The following is an 18,667-nucleotide window of genomic DNA, read 5'->3' as shown; positions in this document are numbered from 1 at the left end:
CCGTTCAAACACCATTCACTCAGTTCCAAGCAACTGCCCGGACCGCCAGCTCGAGCTCAGCAGCAAGCAGCATTTACTCATACGGAAAACCATTATCAATAACTCAGCAGCATTATGAAAATACCATGGAACAAACGTACAAATGCTCTGTAATTAACACATTACATTCAAGCTTGCAGCGAGGGGAAAGGTTAAAGGCTAAGTCGCAGAAGAAGAGCGTGATCGCAGGAGCTACAGCAGAGTTATAGTAAGAACAGCTAAGTTACAGTTTCCTTTCGAAAAAAAGAAAATCCGCAAAATTCATTCACATGCTATGCCGACCGACCATTGTCCGAAAAAAAAAGACGTCAAATCATAATGCTAGCAACAAGAAAAAGTATGTCAAGCAATATATACAAGAAGCGAAAATTAAATCATCTGTACAAGGGTTGGTCACCAAATGGCGACCACCAGAAACTGCTGCTGCACCCATCTAATCCTTTTTCTTGTCCTTCCCCTTGCCCGGGCGTCTATAATTATACCGCATCCAGTTCTCCGTAACCCACCACTCGGCGACGTGGGCCGCATCCCGCACCCAGCTGACCACGTCGGGACTGTATTCCGCCTCCAAGGTCTTGGCCAAGTCGACCAGGTTGAAGTTCTTGACGGGGTGCAACTCGATCGGGTCCTGCGAGAGATCGGTGAAGCGCCACTCAACGTCGTCGACGAGCGGGATGACCAGTCGGTAGGCCGGGCGAGCGGCAGAGCGCACGGCCAGCCATGATCCGCCGGTGTTCATGACCGTGAACTGCCAGTTCTGCCGGCCGTCCTTTTCGGCAATCTGCGGGCGGATCATCGACTGGCCCTCGTACATCGACAGGAGGTCCTGCGCGGCGTGGCCACTATCGGGACCGAGGGAGTGGGACTGGATGAGGAGGTCGAGAATGGTGGGGATGATTTGTTGCGAGATTACGGGGGTGGTGACTTCGATTTGGGGGAGGTGGGGGTGAGCGAAAAGCAGCGGGACGTGGAAGCTGCCGACGTGGGGGTTGTCGTAAGGAGTGACGCCGCCGTCGTTGGGAAGGGAGAGGCCACTAAATTTGTTAGCAGATTGTTAGATAGTACGATGTTCGATCTGGACATACTGATCACCAGCCATCACGATCAAGGTCTCGTTGATGATCTTCTTCTCGTTCAAGATCCCGATGATCTCTTCCAGCCACTCGTCAATGTAGCCGATGGTATTGAGGTAGCGGTTGAGGTCATTATTAGATCCTGAGCTGGTCGAGCCCACGATCGACTCGTAAGTGTCGTTGGGCATGCCCCAGTGGTGATGCGTGGTGCCGGTTAGGTGGGTCAGGAATAGACGGGTGTGGTTCTTCTCCGCAGCGTCGATGGCGTCCCGGACGTAGTCTCCGAGAACCTTATCCGGATAGCCGTAGTAGTTGACCTCCTTTTCCTTAACGGGATAGTGCTTCGCTTTGGGGTTCTCCAGCGTCTCCTTGGTGATGACATCATAGTATCCCAATTTCGGAGTCAGTTTGTCCTGGTTATCGTAGGTTTCAGTGACGGACTGCATCCAGACGGAGTGCCAAGGCCAGGTGCGGTAGTCATTGGAAGCGGGGATGGTGTTGTTCTCGCGCACATCCGGCAGTTGGTTCAAGGCGGTCAGCACATGCGGCATGCACGGCTGGTAGATGTGATGCTCGTACTCGCGGTTGAAGTCCGCCACCAGGGGCGTCACCCCACAGAGGGTGCCTACCAGACTCTTCAGAGTGTAGGTCCCCGTGGTGAAGGCATTGCTGGCACTGATGCCACCGTACGACCGACGTCCGTAGTCCTTGACCATGTCGTGCTTGTACCCGGCATCGAAGCCAGTCAGCCACTCCGCTGTCCTAGTAAGGTTGGCAATCCGCTTCTGGACGTCCTTCGGAATCTTCTTGTCGGGGTAGGTCTCCGCAATGCGGTCCCACATGAAGGTGCCGTTTTTCAGCGGAAAGACGTCGCCACGAGTACTTTCGAGCTTGAGCAAGATGACGTGTTTGATGTTGACATTACCGCCAGAAAGAGCGTCATGCAAGGGATCGAGAAGTGGGCTCCGAAGGTTGGAGATGTGGAGAGGGTCTCGGTTGGGATCGTAGTGTCGTGGGGGTGGGTGGATTTTGTCGGATTGATTCCAGTCACCAAAGCCGGGGAGGGGCTCCTTCGGCAGCCACGACCATTGTGGAGGCCGCTCCAACGCCGTCTGTCCTTCCAGCCAGCCATAATCCCCCGGCAGCCCTTCTGCTCGAACCGGAGACACCCGGTGGTGTCCCAAGAAGGGAGCCACGGGCAGCGCTTCGGAGAGGAACATGTATGCCGGATCCCACGGACGGACCACGCGCAACAGGAAGAGGCCGACAAAAGGTATCCAGACGGCCAAGCGACGTGCCAGCGAGTGACCCCGCGGCCTGGGCGGGGCGACAGCTCCGTAGGGCTCCAGCAGGTGAATGGACGATCCGTCGTCACTCTTGTCGTCCAGATAGTCGTCCTCGGAGAGATGGTCGTAACGCTCCGGGTCGGACAGTGAAGTCGTCTTGGGGATGAACCCGCGCACACAGCCCGCACAGCATTTGAAGGGTTGTGCCAAGATGTTCAGGATCCCCCCCACGGCGCGATGCAACGGGGCGGCGACAAACCAGGCGACAGTGAGCATAATACCCTCGACGATCAAGAATCCGGTCAGACCGGTCAGGAGGGTGCGCATGGCGGCAGCATCGTGGTGGAAGGTGGTGGCTTGTCTCCAGTGGATTTCGGCTCCGGTGAAGACATAGAATGAGGTATTGGCGGCGGTCATTCCCGACATGATTAGACTATGACCACAGGATTAGTGATGTGGCGTTTTCCCAACCCGGGGGACGTCAGTGAGGGGGGGAGAGAGATCATCTTTACCTGAACGGAACAACGATCGCCGCGGAGATGGCGGCGACCGACCGCCACGGCAGTTTCTGGGTCAGGATGCGCACCAGCAGCACGAGGACCACATCTTGGCAAAAGAAGGTGACTCCCCACAGGAGGAGTTTGGACGGAGGTAAAGAATGGATATGAGCGTAGAGATGCAGGAGCTTAGCACCAAACATGGCCATCAAGGTGAGAGCGAAGAAATAGCGGCGTGTGAAGTCCCAGAAGTGATCGAAAGCCTCCAAAGGCGAGGCGCGCAGCCGCACCCAGGCGGCCAGGCAGCAACGAGCCGGATTGAGGTTGACGAGCTTCATCTTAACGGAATCCACAAGAATCAAATCACATGGCACACCAGAAGGAAGACGAAACCATCAAATCACTCCATGAGCCAGCTGGAATGAATCACCGGGATAGAAGGCCGGACGAGAGAGAGATAGAAGGGAGAAGATGGGAAGAGGGAAAAAAGATGAAGAAGGAGAGAGTGTGAGTGTGGGTGTATAGTAATCAACCAAAGAGGGGAAAGGGGAGACACAGTGGTTTAATGTACAAAGAACGAAAGAAACACGGCTAGCGCATCATAATGAGATGATGGCCGCATGGCAGCTCCCAAGTGGAACAAACTGAGAGAAAAAAGAAGAGAAAAAGGGCTGAGTTTAGGAGACTTGGATCGGAGCCGCAATCCATTCATTGACTAGACTAACTAGTTAGTTCATTAGAAACTCACAGCTAAGAAAAAAACTGGGGCCGACTTATTGACCGGGTTGGAGCTGCTTAGGAGGCTTAGTGCGTGTGGTTGACTCCATCATGTCCAGAATGTCCAGAACTCCATATCAATTTTCCATCGTCTCGCAAGATCCTACTGGAAGTACTCAAAGGGCCGAAATGGACCCTGAAAGCCCATAGACCCTGAGGTTGTGATTGGTGCTGTCTCTTCATCCGCGGTAATTTTAGAACCCAAGAGTGGAGTTGGGCACCCAATCAGCCACCCTGCCAAGGCTGCAGGGTCTGGAAATCGGATGGATTTGAGACAGGGGCAATCATTGCTGTCTGCAGTGTAAAACCATTGTGCTCAACCGTTGAGTGCCGTATGAGTACCGTATGAGTCGATCAGTACATGATATGGTACTCCGTAGTGGTAGTCAAGAGACAGTGACACCAACTCTCTGCAGTCTTTCCTCATCTATTTTGGCACCCCCTGGCCGGACGATACCTAGGAGTACCTAGTAGAGTTTTTCTTCTCAAACACCGGCAAATTCACTCAGGGTCCCCCTCGGCCCACTAACCCCAGATAGGCAATCTGACAGTCAGCGAAAGTTCTGAGCAGGTGACCTCATTCCCCTTTTGGGTGACGGCCAGTCCCTTCACCGCCCAATCACCGCCTTCCATGTGGAGATTCTCCAACTCCCTCCAGCCTGGAGCCAGACTCTCGCTGCAAATTTCCTCTCCACAGCAGCTCTGCCCTGCCCTGCAGGCACTGCTGCACTGCTGCACACCTGCACACCTGCACTCCTGCACTCCTGCACTGCCTGTGGGTGTCTCACTCACCAGTCCGGTGCTGCCTGCTGCTGTCAGACTAACTTTGCCACATGGAGTCCCCCAAACTGAACACGAGCAAAATGCCCCCTTTTTGCCTTTGGGGGCTTCCCCCTTCCTGCTGTTGTCCGACAGTCTTTCTGCAGGGACTGGCTGATGGTAGTGCCGCGGAAAGCAGCCGCGGCACGATTACTTCCAACGGGATTGCTTGTCTGACGGCTACGTTACTACTATAGGTACTTATTTTAGGGGGAGTCGATCCGGATGCACTGGCCGACACCGACTAAAAGTCGATCCCGTTCACCCCGTTCACTCCCAAGCATTGCCATACAAACTTAGGGGTTCGTGGCAGTATCGGGTATCCGCTCCCAATCTCAGAGATTCTTATCCACTGTTATATTGAGACTATCTGTGGTCCTGGAGCGAAATTCAGGCCGGAGATCACCGGGAGGGGCTTTCAGACGGCGGCGCATTGGCGGACCCCAGCTGACGGTGGCACCTTCGCCTTGGCTTGTTCGTATTGCCGGACTCTGGCCGCCAGAGTCACTCTGCTTGTTGGGGGCAGTCAGCCTGTGGGCAGGCTGATGAAACAACTGGCAGAATTGACGTGCTGTCCGCTGGACTGGACCGTACAGTAACTTAACTATCTCGTGACTCCGGGCTCAGACCTCAAAGTTAGGCCATGCCGCAGCTACTGTTAGTTGAAGGTAGCTCGAGCCTGTCATTAGACAAGTTCATTTGCACGATCTAATACGATAAATGCGTCTTGGTAGATTCATTTCCGACCGTAGAAAAATTCACTATGGCCGATACGTTGCAGTCATTCCTTCATTTACGTTGTTGATGTGGTTGCCCGAACTAGCATTCCGACTCGTGACTCTCAGGAATATATTTCCGCCGCGACCGGTATCCTCCTCCCCCGCATCATCGCCCCCTCACCAGTAAACAACATCACCAACGCGATCATTCATCGTCTTGCTCAGACTTTCTCAACCAGAGCACTACCTAGTAGGAAGCTAGGAATACTACAATCTGTTGTGTTTGTCAACACTCACTGGTCGCTCCATGGTGTCCTCAATCGCATGGCCGATTGAGCCACCGTCCTCGCTTAACTCCACCGGCAGTTGAAACACCCTCCGCCCGCTCACTTCTGACACCCGTGATCATTGTCGCCAATGTCAATCCTATTGCGACCAAGCTCATCCAACACCATCGTACTCGGTCGCTAGCCCTGTCGGCTAGTTTGCGAACACTCGTTGCTGCGCTTCCCTCCGCGATGAAATCGTCCCAGTGAACCTGCGCCAGCTTCGCTTGATACTGCCCCACATTCTTCGGCCAGTTGTGCACATTCCGTCCGTCCTCAGTCTTGTACCAGCTGCTACATCGCGCATCCGCCCAGGAGGTCTCACTCAAGAGGTTTTGGAGTTGCTCGTTATATGCCCGAAGCGCATCGGGCCGGATGCGCAACGCCAACGTTTGCCCGTGCAACCGGGGTTCAACCACCGCGGTAATCAGTTTTCCGAGATAGCGTGACTGAGCCTCAATCATATGGATGACTGAGTTATGGCCTGCCTGGTCAGTGTCTTAAGCATCACTCCGCTTGCGTACCCACTAACCGAGATTTGTGTTCGGCCCATAGAGGAAACCGAAGTTGGGGAGATCTTCCGCTACCACCCCTCGATACGCCTGAGCGCCTGCCTTCCACAACTCCCGCAATGGACGGCCGTCCAGCCCGTAAATGTCCATTGAAAACAAGAAGCCGACCGTGTGAGACCCTGTTGCCAGTACAATCAGATCGAACGGTTGGGCTTCTTCCGTCTCCACTTGAATCCCCGTGGCTGTGATCCGCTGAATGGGCCTCGTTTCCAGATCAACGTGCTTGTGGTTAAGCACCGGGTAATAACCATCGGAGAGGAAAAATGCGGTTGCACCCGAACGGATATCGCGGGGTCAGTGTGTCCCACAAGTCTGGTTTATCAGGCAGTTGAGATTTCATCCACCGCACAATCCACTCGATCTGGGATGGAGAGTAGTCCGGGTTGGTGATATACGCATGGAGGGACTCCCGAATGCGCATCAACACCCCGCGCTTGAACTAGCGTACCGGTGGAACCCAAATCAGCAGAAGTTCATCAAGGCGCCCAATGGATTGGTCCTGGCGAGGGATAATCCATTTGGGTGACCTTTGGTAGACCATCAGCCGTGACGCGGTCTTGGCCAGCTCCGGAACTACCTGAAATGCAGAGGCACCTGCTTCTCGTTAGCCTGGCCCTTCATTTTCCATGCCAAGAATCACAACCATTCCCGATCACAGCGATCCGTTTGCCTGCAACATCGTAGGTGCTATCCCATCGGGCGGAGTGCATTTGCTTGCCGACAAAGCTGCCGAGACCTGGAATGTCAGGGTAGCGAGGGATGTTCAATTGTCCAGCTGCGGAAATAAGTTTGTCGGTGGTGAGCTGGTATTGCGACTGCATTGAACTCTCCAGATCACCAGTGGAAACGCGAACCCTCCATAGCAACTGATGGTTGTCCCACTGTGCTTTATGCACGGTCGAATCAAACCGAATATGACGTTGCAAATTCCATTTACTCGAAACCTCATCAAGGTACTTCTGTCCAATGGTTCAGTGCATGGTCGACATCTCGAAATGGTGCAAGCTCATACCAGGATTTCCTCCTGGGTAGAGTAGTCCCGTGTCCAATTCCCACGCTGTTCAAACGAAAGACTATACAGCGCGCTGCGGACTATACGTTCATGAGTTACTGCGGGTCATTGGTGTCATATGTTCACTTACTATCGCATGCGCATCCAGGATACCGGTTCTCATACCATGTACCTCCAAGACCGCTGTTCTTTTCCACAATGAGGAAGTTGGTGGTGGGCACGTGACGGAGGAGCTCAATGGCCATACAAATGCCTATCAGATTATCACTGAGTAGTGACTAGAGCCTTCGCATACGGGATATTCATCTGTCACGGATGTCATCCTGAAGGCACATGAGATGGTATTATGCCCTGGACCTCTTCGGAAATGCGATCGCTTGCTTTGAAGAAAACAACAAACAATGCCGACCCCGCGCGGCGAGGATGAACTACACTTGTTGGCCGAGCTGTGAATGTGACCGGAGCCCGGCCCCCACATTTTATTTTCTCTTTGCTACGATTGGCGGTCTCATATCTGTCTGGATTCTCATCGATGGATTGGAGTTGTGACAGGGCATCAATCGGCTTGTTCCGCGGGTCGATTCAGCCACAGTAACATGGTGGCGCGGCAATAATTATACAACTGACAAGTGCAGCATCATCCAAAAGCCGACAGCACTGCCGATTTACTGGTACAGCCAATTTGATATTCTGCAGCTCTGTGAAGCCTGATGCAAAGACTCTTGCAATGAGAATTGTCTACCAGCCATCGAGCTCACTTGGCGAAACTCACCATCCCAGTTGTCCTTCTGCGGCTGAAGTCTACAGGTTAAGTCGATGATGACTGGCAGAAGCCTAACCAGGACTATCATCCCATTGGAATAGGGGCTCGGGAACCATTACATGAATGAATGAAAGCTCAAACGGAAGGAGACTAGTAACTTGCATTACTCTAGTGTCGTCCTGAGGAATCATTTAAAGACAATCTGATTGACTTCCAATAACCCGTGCGATACTCGAACAACCAAACTCTTCCGACAGTGTCTGCACCTCATTTTAGTCCTGACTCTGACTATGCCAACCATACTATCCCCCCAACCCGGCATCGTGGATGGCTATGACTAGCCATGTGACCAGGCCCTACATTTGCATATCATAGGCATCGATGGCGTTGTCGTACGCATCATCAACATCACCGGTTCCCTGCCGGATGGTTTCCTTGTCGGCTCCGGCCGCCTTAGCTTGCAGGGCCACGGACAGACCATCGGTCTTGACCCGAAGCGCATGGAGATTGGTGCGGATGGTGCTTCCCACGCCGGCGGTGATGAAGAGATTCCGCTACACATTGGTCAGAATCATGGTGGGCCACGGTTGGAATTCAAGATGGATAATGGTCGAGATGATAGAACATGAGAAGTGCATGCATGGGGTGATGCGACTAACCTTCAGGACCAAAGCTGCGATGGAACTGCGCATGACCGGCTCCAACTGGGTCAGAGCCTCAGTCACCCGGCTACTCTCCGAGGCCGTGAAGACCGCAGTGCCGTTGACGTCGGCAGAGGCCTGGTCGAGGGACCGCTCGACGGCGGCCTCCTGAGTCTGAATCTCGAGGGCTGCGGGCAAGCCTCCGGAGTAGCTGTAGACGGCAGCACTCAGAGAACCAATGTCGGTGTTGATCTGAGTCAGATCCTGGATGATGGTGGGGATATCCCGCCTGATGACGCGAGCCGTGGCCAGAGCCAGGAGGGAGAGAACCGAAGCGGTGGCGAGAGTGAAGCGCATAGTGCTGATGCTGTTGATTGTGTCTGTGGTGTGGATGCGGATGGGTTTGGTGATTGTTGTTGAGCTCCGAGAGAGGAGCGATTGAGCCTTTATATCCAATTCTGAGGGATATGCTGGGCCCCAGACATGTCCCTGTTGCGCGTGTGTTGCTGTGAACTTCCTATGTTTGACAATGGGGGCTACGGTCCGGTAATTTACTCCGTGAGGCTTGTGTTGCCATGAGTCTAATGTCATACGTGTGCTTCGGTTTGCTACAGATCGGTGTTTATGTGTCTGACGACAAGTGCGACAACACAGCGCCAATGCAGCACTGAGAGATACGCGCGTGTGTACAGTACGGTGTTGTGCTATGCACCCATCGAAGCTGGACTCAATACGGGAGTCCAGTGTACGAAAGGAAGAAGATTGAACGCGATGGAAAGATCAAGGGATGACGACGATGCACCGGGACCGACAGTCGACGTCGGGATTCCCCCAAACCGACCACCCAATGGAGATCAAACAGGGACAGAAGAAAGCCAGGTGTGCAAAGGTGAAACGCCCGTAGCTTCCCCAATTCCCTTCCCTCTGGGTAGGACGGTTGCATGACTTGGTGCTGTTCCACCATTCATCTCACCACCGTGATACTTGCGCAACAGCGGTCTCTGGATAGCCATACACGCATCCTTCCCATCTGCACAATGCCCGACCGCAGGGGGACACGGTACCTGAGTGTATATCCGCCTTGTGTTTCGACTAAGCCGTGGCCTGACAATGTCCTGTCCGTCACGGGAGAAGATCGGAGGAGAGTCACTGAGCGACAGACACGAGCGCGAAACAGTATCCGACCGGACCAAAAAGCTTGCCTGTTGTTTTTTTGTTTCTGTGAAGCTGGGTGTCACACCGGCAAACCTTCCGTTGGCCTAAAGCAGGCATAGAAACGAGGAGTGATTCGGACCGAGGAGAGAGCCGTGACCGGCCCCAGGCAGGACGTGAATCAGTCAGCAGTGCCCGAAGACCGGATTGGCCCCTCGGGAAAGACGGAGAGGCGATGATGATGAGCAATGTTGATTAGCAAACCGAAACGAAAAAAGAGGGGCCCCAGGCTGACCGAGGCTGGAATTTGGGGAAGGTGAAGTGGGAGGACTCAGAAGGAGGAGGAGAGATATGGAGGGTGGGCCGTGGGGTGAAATGCTTCATTGCGTAACAGAATGCTTGATTTTGCAGACAGGTGAGTCTTTTTTACTCGTCCGGTAGTCAGGTTATCAGCCTGTCTATCTTGACCATGCCGACTGCCGAGGGGCGGCGGTTCACCGATGATTGCATCAGGGAAGGAAGCAGACGGGCACTCGATCGGCAATCCTGCTTTGGGTGGCCATCACCTGACCTCACCTGACCTCACCTGACCACTGCAGGCTCTTTACCCCCCGGGGTGCGGGAATGACTCAGCTCTCCCCACATCCGTGCACCAATCAACTGTGGGTGTTTTCAGAGCCGGACTTTAGGCTAAAGTCCTTTCCTCTCTTACTCAACCTTCCTGGCAAGAAATTACGCCACTTCATTTTGGGAAGAAAGCTTGTCCGAGGCTTGTTTTCCGTCTGCGGCCAACTTTCCAATCCCCACGGAACCCTCTCCCCCCAGTCAGCAGAATGTCTGCCGACTGACCATTGAAGATTAGAGCATGGAGATTCTCCATATCCATCCATGCATCTGTGCATCCATTCTCTCTGGAGAACTTTCGTGGACCCACCCCGCCCACCTATTGGCCTGGCCATTCGGTCGTCTGTTCACCGGAGAAATTCAATCCAGGCCAGCAGCAATGCTAGCAGAAACGTCACCGGCGGCCCCAAAAATGACTTGGTTCTGTCACTTTTAAGACTCTCCCCTTCCAAACATAAACCCATCGGTTCCTGGATTTTCTGTGCTTCTCGCATCTCCTCTCTGGTTCTTCCTACCCATGATGGCTGCCCCTTTGAACCACAAGGATTTGGAGAAGACGGAGCAGCATGAGTCGCTGCCCGTTGTGGTGGCGGCTGAAGAGGCAATTATCCGCGCCCGCCAACAACCGAACGTTGCCCTGCCGCTGCGCATCACCTTTGACCACCATGACCCCGACAATCCGCGCTGCTGGGGTTTCTGGCGCAAGTGGTACATCACCGTATTCGTGAGCATGCTCAATGTCATTACCACCTGGTGTTGTGGTTCTTTTTCCTCTGGCGCCACGCAAATTGCCGATCACTTCCACGTTTCGAGTGAAGTCACCACCTTGTGCTTGTCCCTCTACGTTCTGGGCTACGCCGTTGGCCCTGTCCTACTCGCCCCCTTGTCGGAGTACTTCGGCCGCCAGCCGATCTACATCGTCTCCTGGTTTATCTTGTGTATCTTTCAGTTGCCCTTGGCACTGGCCCCCAACATTGGTACCATTCTCGTGTGTCGTCTGATCGCCGGCTTGGCTGGTGGTGCCCCCTTGACCAACACCGGAGGTACTATCAGTGATCTGTGGGAGCGAGACCACAGTGGTTGGCCTATGGCGGTGTACGGCCTCAGCAGCACCGCGGGTCCTCCCCTGGCGCTCGTCATGAGCGGGTACATCGGCCTCGACCTGGGCTGGCGATGGATCTTCTGGATTATGATGGCCATCAGCGGTGGCTTCTGGATCGTGCTAGTTTTCACGATTCCCGAGACCCGCCACTCCATCCGCCTGCAGCGAAAGACGGCCAAGATCCGTCGCCAGATGGAGAAGGAAGGACTACGGTCGGCGGAGTCGCTGGACGACATCCATGGCGACAACCGCAAGGGGCTGCACCAGTTGCTCGCCATAACCTTGACGCGGCCCGTCCGCTTTCTGTTCACCGAGCCCATCACGCTCTTCTCGGCTATCTTCAATGGCTTCCTCTACGGCCTCGTCTACCTTTTCAACGAAGCCTTTCCTCTCGTGTTTGGTGCTCCCCACGGCCACGGCTTCAACGTCGGTCAACAAGGCCTCTGCTTCTTGGGCATCGCCATCGGCCCCTTCCTCGCCTTCGCCGCCCACCCGCTGCAAGAACGCTACTACCGCCGCGCCGTCGCTGCGCACGACGGTCTCAGTGTCCCCGAAGCCCGCATGTGGATGGCCCGCTTGGGCGCGTTGCTGATCCCGATCAGTCTCTTCTGGTTCGGCTGGACCAGCTACGCCTCGGTGCACTGGATCGTCCCGATCATCGCCTCGGTCTTCTTCGGGGCAGGCCTGTATATTGTGATCTTGAGTATTCTGAACTACGTGGTCGACAGCTACCAGACGTACTCAGCCTCGGCGCTGGCGGGGGTCATTCTGGTGCGGAACGTTGTGGGCGCCGGGTTCCCGCTGTTCGCGACGCAGATGTACAACAAGTTGGACTACGAGTGGGCGTCGAGTCTGCTGGGATTCATTGCGATCTTGCTGGTCCCGATTCCATTCATCTTCTTTTACAAGGGGAGGGCGATTCGGCTGCGGAGCCCGTGGGCCCGCGAGCATTTCGATTCGAATGAAGATAGTCCTCATTAGTTTATAGATATTCCGATAGACTGAAATATGATCAGATCCGTTCATTTCTGTGTGTGAGTCTTACTGGTCAGATTCTAGATGATAGTACTTGTTGTATAGTAGCCTTTTGCCCTGTCCTTGGATGTGACTACGTAAGTGGGCTTGGAAGTGAAGCTGCGGGATAGAGTGAGTCTAGGCTTCTTTTCAGTCCTCGAAGGGGTCAAACATCAACCACTACATCGGAATTTGCGTTCTGGTAGATACTGAAGTTCTCTCACCATTCCTGATCGGTTGATAGCCTTATTCATATCTTTCTCCTGCTATGCGATCATCCCGAGGACGGTCACCTGGTTCACACACATTTGTTTACAGCCACGATCGGGGTGGTGGAACTGCAATTCCAAATCATGGATCCTGAGGCTCTGATATATCTGATCCCATGGTAACCAGGGATTTGTGGGCAGACCGATCAGATTCGCAGTGCCAAGCCCGTGGAAACGTGTATGCGCATTGCATTTTGCTTTGTTGCCTGGCCATCGCGCCCAACAGCTGACTCGTCCATACAATGGAGGAGGAAACCCCCACCGAAGTATTTGAAATAACCTTCATTTAAGTTAGGCAGAGCCTCTTGCTGACGAGCAACACGAGGGTGGATGTGCTGAATTTGCTGGGCGCATCTTGGCTGGCGGGGCGGACGCCGAAACCAGTCGACTCAGCCTCGCCCCCGGTTTCTTTACTAATACGCTCCCTCCTCCCTCCTCCCTCCTCCCCCGCCCACCGACAATCCACATTCGCACCGCGACTGAGCACAATCCTCTAGCGCGCTTCCTATTATGCCACACGTTATGGCCAATCACTCATTGCAAGTTAGCGGATACAGACTCCGGAGAACGCACGAGAAATCCCGGAATGGGTGCCTCAGGTGCAAACAGCAGCGGAAGAAGGTAGGTATTGAACAGCACATGGCTGAACCCTACGGCTCCGCCCGCACGGTGCTGATGTCAATCCCCCCCCCCCAGTGCGACGAAAAAAGACCCAGTTGCTCCAGATGCACTAAGCGCTCGTATACTTGCCGATATCCGTTCCCTCTCAGCGATGGGAATTTGTCAGAAGAGCCGGAGTCAGCGGCCCATTCGCCCCTCTCCGACTTGCATGTAATCTCCGGGCCCGAGTCTCCCGGCTCACCCTCACATCATCACCATCATCATCGACGAACTGCCTCCCAATCACGCTCTAGTACGGATGAGGCAAGACTGGACCCCTTCCAGCTGGGGCCGCAGTCCCCCGATTTCCTCGATGCGACCGAGCTGAGCCTCCTAGCCCACTATCTCACGCACACGAGCCACATCATCCCGGTCGATCAGCTCGACCTCTACGCACTCTCCGTCGGCGTACCAAATCTCGCCTTCAGAAGCAAGGCGGTCATGTCCTCGTTGCTTGCCTTGGCAGCAGCATGTCAGTCCCACGACATAGCCAAGCAGGCCCCGACGCCGCAGAGCCTCCTGCAGATCCGCGAGTTGCTGGGACTAGCCGAGCGCCACCACCGCGCCTCCCTCCGCCACATCCAGGAGTCCATGCAGAGTCCGGAGATGTACGACCACGTTCTCGCCAATGCGGCCCTGATGGTGCTCTACGCCTCGGCCAGCCACTCCATCCGCGTCCACCTGGCCGCTACGGCCAAGCAGCGGGGACAGCGGCTGCCGGGTGAGCTGCTGCCGCAGCACTCGCAGTGGATTTCGTTCACCCGTGCAGCACATACGGCATCAACTGCGGTGCTGAATGACATTGTGAATGCGACGGACGGAGCTAGTCCGGTCATGTATACCGAGCCAAGTCTCCCTAGCACAGCCCTAAACACCCCGGGGTTCCTGTCTCCACAAGACGGCCCCTCCGAACACACAAAGCGTCTCTTCCTGCCCATTGTGGCATCAACCTACACCCAAGCCTTCGAACGTCTACGTAAGAGAGCAGAAACCACAGTCACTCTCCTGAAAGACTCGAACCGATCCGGCAACATGGCCCAACTCCACGCATCCATCGAAACGGTCTCGATCCTCGAGCACTGCGCCGTAGCAGCACTCACCCCACGCCGAACCCCCGCAACAAGCCCCCAAACCCAGGCCCTAGCCCTGCACAAACGCGCGCGCGTCTCCCCCTGGGTCGCGAAATACATGATCAGCGTAACGTCGATGGAGGCGCCGCAGATCCTCCGCCGGATCATCATGTCGTTCCTCAATAAAGCGCCGACCGATTATCTCGGCCTCGTGCAGTCGGTTCTTGACTCCTCATCCATGGGGATGGAAGGCTCCGCCACCGCCGAAGTGGGGACGCTGACGGCAGCACATGTCTTAGCGATGGATATCTTTGCACACTGGTTGGTGCTGGTCATGTTGCTGGATGGGGTGTGGTGGATTGGGGGGATCGGGCAGTGGGAGCTGGGCCAGGTGTTGGCTGTGTTAAAGACGCAGGATTTGCTGGGCTTGGCGGAGACGGGGGAGACCTGGTGGCCCGAGAGTATGTATTTGGTCAAGCGAGAGCTTAGCCCTAGTGCTTCGTGAGTCTTACGAGATGTAGAGGATAGAATTGGGTGCTTGGATTCCAAATACATGCAGATGGCTGTTCAAAGCGTGCGAATGTCTTGGCATAGTAAGCACAATGCGCTACCCATGGAGACCCCGTGAATCTAGTCTCGTCAGCAAGACAATCATCTGCAGAATCCACCAAGCGAAGCATCGGTGAATTGCCAAGCACGATTGCATGCCAAGTGAGTGAGATGCAGGCATTGCGCTGGCGAGAGGTAGGGCTGGGAGAGCGGCGTATGACTAATACGCTCCGCTTGAGGCTGTGGCTGTGCTTGCGTATACTGACGCTCTTTGACAGTAAGAGAGTATATGCGCAGTGAGTTGGGCTATCTTGGCCATTGAATGTCGACATTGTATTAGAGAATAAGAAACAACAGAGCCTCAAGAGCATATAAAGAAACGAATCTCCCGCCCATCCCTACATCATCAGCCTAGCATCAGCTGCACACAGACAACCGCGTCGAACACCATATCTGACTTCTATACCAACCCTTTCACCATGTATCTCACGTCCACCTTCCACTCCCTCCTCGCGATGGCCCTCACCCTCGCAATCTCAGGCCAAGCAGCACCATCACAGTCGCTCACCTCGCGCGCAACCTCCGACCTGCCTATAACAGCTCAACTGAAACTAGCAAACACGTACTTCCCCTGCCCCTTACCCTGACGAATCCCCCCCAGCAGACCAAGACTGACCAACCCAAAGAGCAACCGAGCGCTACGCCCTCCTCCCCAACGACACCGACTTCATCTACGATTTCAGCGCTACCAGCTCCAATAACGAAACCGCCCTCCCGATAGCCAGCAGCCAGAACTGGCCCGCCCTCGTCGGCGTCGGCCTCTCCTTCAGCATCTCCCAGCTACCAGGTATAGTACATACCCAGCCCACCCCAAACACAGCCCAAACACAGCCCAACCCAACCCACCCCCACTATCAAACCAACCAACACACTAACCATAAAAAGCATGCACAATGTCCTTCCTCCACCTGCACCCCCGCGCCACCGAACTCTTCGCTCTAACTTCAGGCCGCATCCAAAGCTACATGGTGCCCGAGACGGGCGTGCTCGACGCCGCCGGCAACCAGCGCGTGGTCAGCACGGAGCTGACCCCGGGCACGGTCACGATCTACCCGGCGGGCTCGTTCCATACGCAGGTGAACCCGGACTGCGAGGCGGCGAACTTCACGGCGGCGTTCAATTCCGAAGAGTTTGCGGTGGGGTTGGTCTCGGCGAGGTTGTTTGCGTTGCCGGATGAGGTGGTGGGGAGGGCTTTGGGGGGCGTGGGCGCGGAGGAGGTACGGAGGATTCGGGGGTTGGTGCCGGATGAGGCTGCCTTGGTTGTGGGGGAGTGTGTGAAGAAGTGTGGGTTGGAGCAGTAGGGTTGCTTTGGAGGTGTGGTGGTGGGGGAGGGAGGGTTTAGGTTAAGGGTTGAGGGTGGCGCTGAGAGGTACTAGGGTTGAAGGGAAGGAGGGTTTACATTAGATGATGAAGGGAAGGGTGGGGGATAGAAATCGCTTTCTTTTTGTCAGGGATAGGCTTTGGATTTATTGTTATTGCTTGTGCATTAGAATGGAGGGGCTTTTGCTGGATATCTCTATTGATTGGTCGTATTGCCTGTGGTTTAAGACCAAGCCGAGACTGCTTCATGTACGATTTGGTCATAATGATTGAGAGACAATCGATGCAGGGGCATTGCGATTGCTGCCAACTGCATCACGATGTCCCGTTACCCTCGATGCTATTATAGGCTCGGCTAGATGGATCGGAGAATATCAAGCCACAAATTCCCCAATCTCGAAGAATGCATATGCTGTGCGTCCTGCATGTGGTTATCTCCTATAGGGCTATCATGCACGTCCCTGCCGAACCACGATCACACTCGCATAAAGGTTACACCTCCCCGTGTCACTCGAGACTTCCATTCGGGCCCTGATAGACAGTTAATCAAGCAATTGTCTGGATTTGATATCTGTTGACCAGGATAGACGGGGTCTGATGATGCGGACATACTTTTGTGATGCGTGGACCGATGATAATGAGAGATTGCTGGTCAGTAATCTTCCGATTATTACACCATGTTGGAAACAGCTGTCGATGACTAGGAATGACCATGCATGGGTGGCTGATGGGCTCTGTGCATCAACAGTTGGCCCCTATAGTCCCATATACATACTATCTTCTGACATGTCCTACCTCTCTCTTCCTAGAGTCTCTGCCCTCTGTCGACTCGCTTGAAATAGATCGCCTCGAAAGCAAATACAGCTATGCACACCATCCTCAGTTTGTTTCTCACCTCGCTCTTGGTGACTATCGCTCAGTCAACCACCCCCACCCTTGCTGGAGATATTGACATCATCGAACGAGATGTGGCCATCATCGGCGGAGGCGCAGGAGGCACCTACTGCGCCATCAGCCTCCAAGACCAAGCCAAGTCCGTCATCGTGATCGATAAGGAATACCGACTCGGGGGCCACGTCGAGACCTACGTGGACCCCGGGACAGGCATTGCAATGGACTATGGAGTCGCACTCTTCGAGAACACCTCCGTGGTCAACGACTACTTCGCGCGCTTTGACATCCCCCTAGTCAAGATCAGCCAGTTCAACATCACCTGGTCCACCTACGACTTCCGCACCGGAAAGGCAGCGGTCCTCAGCTACAACCCGTCGCGCGAGGAGGTGCTGGCCGCGTTCGCGACCTACTTTGCCCAGCTGGCGCGATACCCCGAGCTGGAGCAGGGGATCTTTCTTTCGAATCCCATCCCCGAGGACCTGTGCATGCCGTTCGGGCGGTTCGTGGACAAGTACAAGATCCACGCGGCGGTGCCGACCATGTTCCTGCTCAACGCGGGGGTCGGGGAAATACCAGCGAAAAGAACCAAATCACCCTCCTCGTCCGAACCCCCACGACCGATAGAAAGCTCACCCTCATCCACGCCAAGAAACTCCTGATCGCCATCCCCCCCAACCCCTCCCTCCTCGACCCCTGGCTCCGCCTCAACCCGACCGAACACTCCCTCTTCACCCGCTACATCAGCACAGGCCTGTACGTGGGCCTCGTCAACGGCACGCGCCTCCCGCCCACCGCGGGCATCCTCAACCTCGCCCCCAACCACACCATGTACTCCTTCTCCTACCTGCCGGACACGTACAGCCTGATCCCCGCCCGCTTGCCCGGGTTGAAGCTCGCCACCTACGGCAGTCTGCAGACCACCGACCCGTTCCCGATCAGCGAGGCAGCCGTCCGCCACCACATGCTGGACGATATCCGGCGGATCCACCGGGAGAACCCGGACCGGTTCCCGGGGACGAACGAGCCGGCGTTCGTGGCCTTCGCGGCCCATGCGCCGTATAACCTGCAGGTGTCGGGGGAGGACATCGAGAATGGGTTCTATGAGAGGCTGTATGCGCTGCAGGGCGAGATGAATACGTTTTGGACCGGGTCGGCGTGGGCGGCGGATATTAGTGGTGATATTTGGAAGGTTTCGAGGGGGGTGGTCTTGCCGATGCTGGTGGGGGAGTTGTGAGGGTGGGGTTGTCCTTCGTTGCTTGTGTAGTATCTATATGCAGACGGAGTAGGAAGAGTGTATGTAGCGTCGAGGCATGATTACAACTTCGCTCTTCAGTATCACTGGGGCGTTCTGTCAGCCTGTAGCTCAGGCCCCCTGGCCAATTTCTCCAAAGCGTCCATCTCAAATCTCTGGTCATGGCAAGGATATCAA

The 18,667-nt window shown here is 55.0% G+C and overlaps 7 protein-coding genes across 7 annotated transcripts; 4 read left to right on the top strand and 3 right to left on the bottom strand.

Annotated features, from left to right (window-relative positions):
- Window positions 1–273: 273 nt before the first annotated feature.
- Window positions 274–3,709, bottom strand: BO95DRAFT_445361 (sulfatase domain protein). Its single transcript, XM_025587132.1, has 3 exons — window positions 2,911–3,709; window positions 1,125–2,831; window positions 274–1,073 (listed from the first exon to the last, which is right to left on the bottom strand). The coding sequence occupies exons 1-3, from the start codon at window positions 3,231–3,233 to the stop codon at window positions 473–475; spliced, it is 2,631 nt and encodes an 876-aa protein (XP_025439719.1). The 5' UTR covers window positions 3,234–3,709; the 3' UTR covers window positions 274–472.
- Window positions 3,710–5,431: 1,722 nt separating this feature from the next.
- On the bottom strand, window positions 5,432–7,365 carry BO95DRAFT_455264 (flavin-containing monooxygenase; the record flags this gene model as incomplete). Its single annotated transcript, XM_025588320.1, has 8 exons — window positions 5,432–5,484; window positions 5,601–6,020; window positions 6,069–6,310; window positions 6,357–6,514; window positions 6,557–6,702; window positions 6,752–7,067; window positions 7,121–7,200; window positions 7,251–7,365. 8 exons carry the CDS (start codon window positions 7,363–7,365, stop codon window positions 5,432–5,434), a joined length of 1,530 nt encoding a protein of 509 aa, XP_025439718.1.
- Window positions 7,366–8,239: 874 nt separating this feature from the next.
- On the bottom strand, window positions 8,240–8,881 carry BO95DRAFT_466182 (cell wall mannoprotein 1 family protein; the record flags this gene model as incomplete). The annotated part of the gene is made up of 2 exons (XM_025589192.1): window positions 8,240–8,437; window positions 8,543–8,881. 2 exons carry the CDS (start codon window positions 8,879–8,881, stop codon window positions 8,240–8,242), a joined length of 537 nt encoding a protein of 178 aa, XP_025439717.1.
- A 1,845-nt stretch (window positions 8,882–10,726) lies between these two features.
- On the top strand, window positions 10,727–12,433 carry BO95DRAFT_214745 (MFS transporter). The gene has a single exon (XM_025581144.1). The coding sequence runs from the start codon at window positions 10,818–10,820 to the stop codon at window positions 12,381–12,383; it is 1,566 nt and encodes a 521-aa protein (XP_025439716.1). The 5' UTR covers window positions 10,727–10,817; the 3' UTR covers window positions 12,384–12,433.
- Window positions 12,434–13,151: 718 nt separating this feature from the next.
- Window positions 13,152–14,921, top strand: BO95DRAFT_419236 (Zn(II)2Cys6 transcription factor; the record flags this gene model as incomplete). Its single annotated transcript, XM_025584490.1, has 2 exons — window positions 13,152–13,306; window positions 13,382–14,921. Exons 1-2 carry the CDS (start codon window positions 13,196–13,198, stop codon window positions 14,918–14,920), a joined length of 1,650 nt encoding a protein of 549 aa, XP_025439715.1. The 5' UTR covers window positions 13,152–13,195.
- Window positions 14,922–15,390: 469 nt separating this feature from the next.
- On the top strand, window positions 15,391–16,417 carry BO95DRAFT_502423 (germin family protein). Its single transcript, XM_025591044.1, has 3 exons — window positions 15,391–15,586; window positions 15,651–15,811; window positions 15,910–16,417. The coding sequence occupies exons 1-3, from the start codon at window positions 15,444–15,446 to the stop codon at window positions 16,323–16,325; spliced, it is 720 nt and encodes a 239-aa protein (XP_025439714.1). The 5' UTR covers window positions 15,391–15,443; the 3' UTR covers window positions 16,326–16,417.
- Window positions 16,418–17,210: 793 nt separating this feature from the next.
- BO95DRAFT_466178 (NAD(P)-binding protein) lies at window positions 17,211–18,472 on the top strand (the record flags this gene model as incomplete). The annotated part of the gene is made up of 2 exons (XM_025589191.1): window positions 17,211–17,798; window positions 17,888–18,472. The coding sequence occupies 2 exons, from the start codon at window positions 17,211–17,213 to the stop codon at window positions 18,470–18,472; spliced, it is 1,173 nt and encodes a 390-aa protein (XP_025439713.1).
- Between the last annotated feature and the right edge of the window lie 195 nt (window positions 18,473–18,667).

The sequence above is a fragment of the Aspergillus brunneoviolaceus genome (assembly GCF_003184695.1).
Source record: "Aspergillus brunneoviolaceus CBS 621.78 unplaced genomic scaffold BO95scaffold_56, whole genome shotgun sequence".
NCBI lineage: Eukaryota > Fungi > Ascomycota > Eurotiomycetes > Eurotiales > Aspergillaceae > Aspergillus > Aspergillus brunneoviolaceus.
Note: the sequence above shows the minus strand (reverse complement) of the source record. Positions and strands in the feature narration are given on the sequence as shown.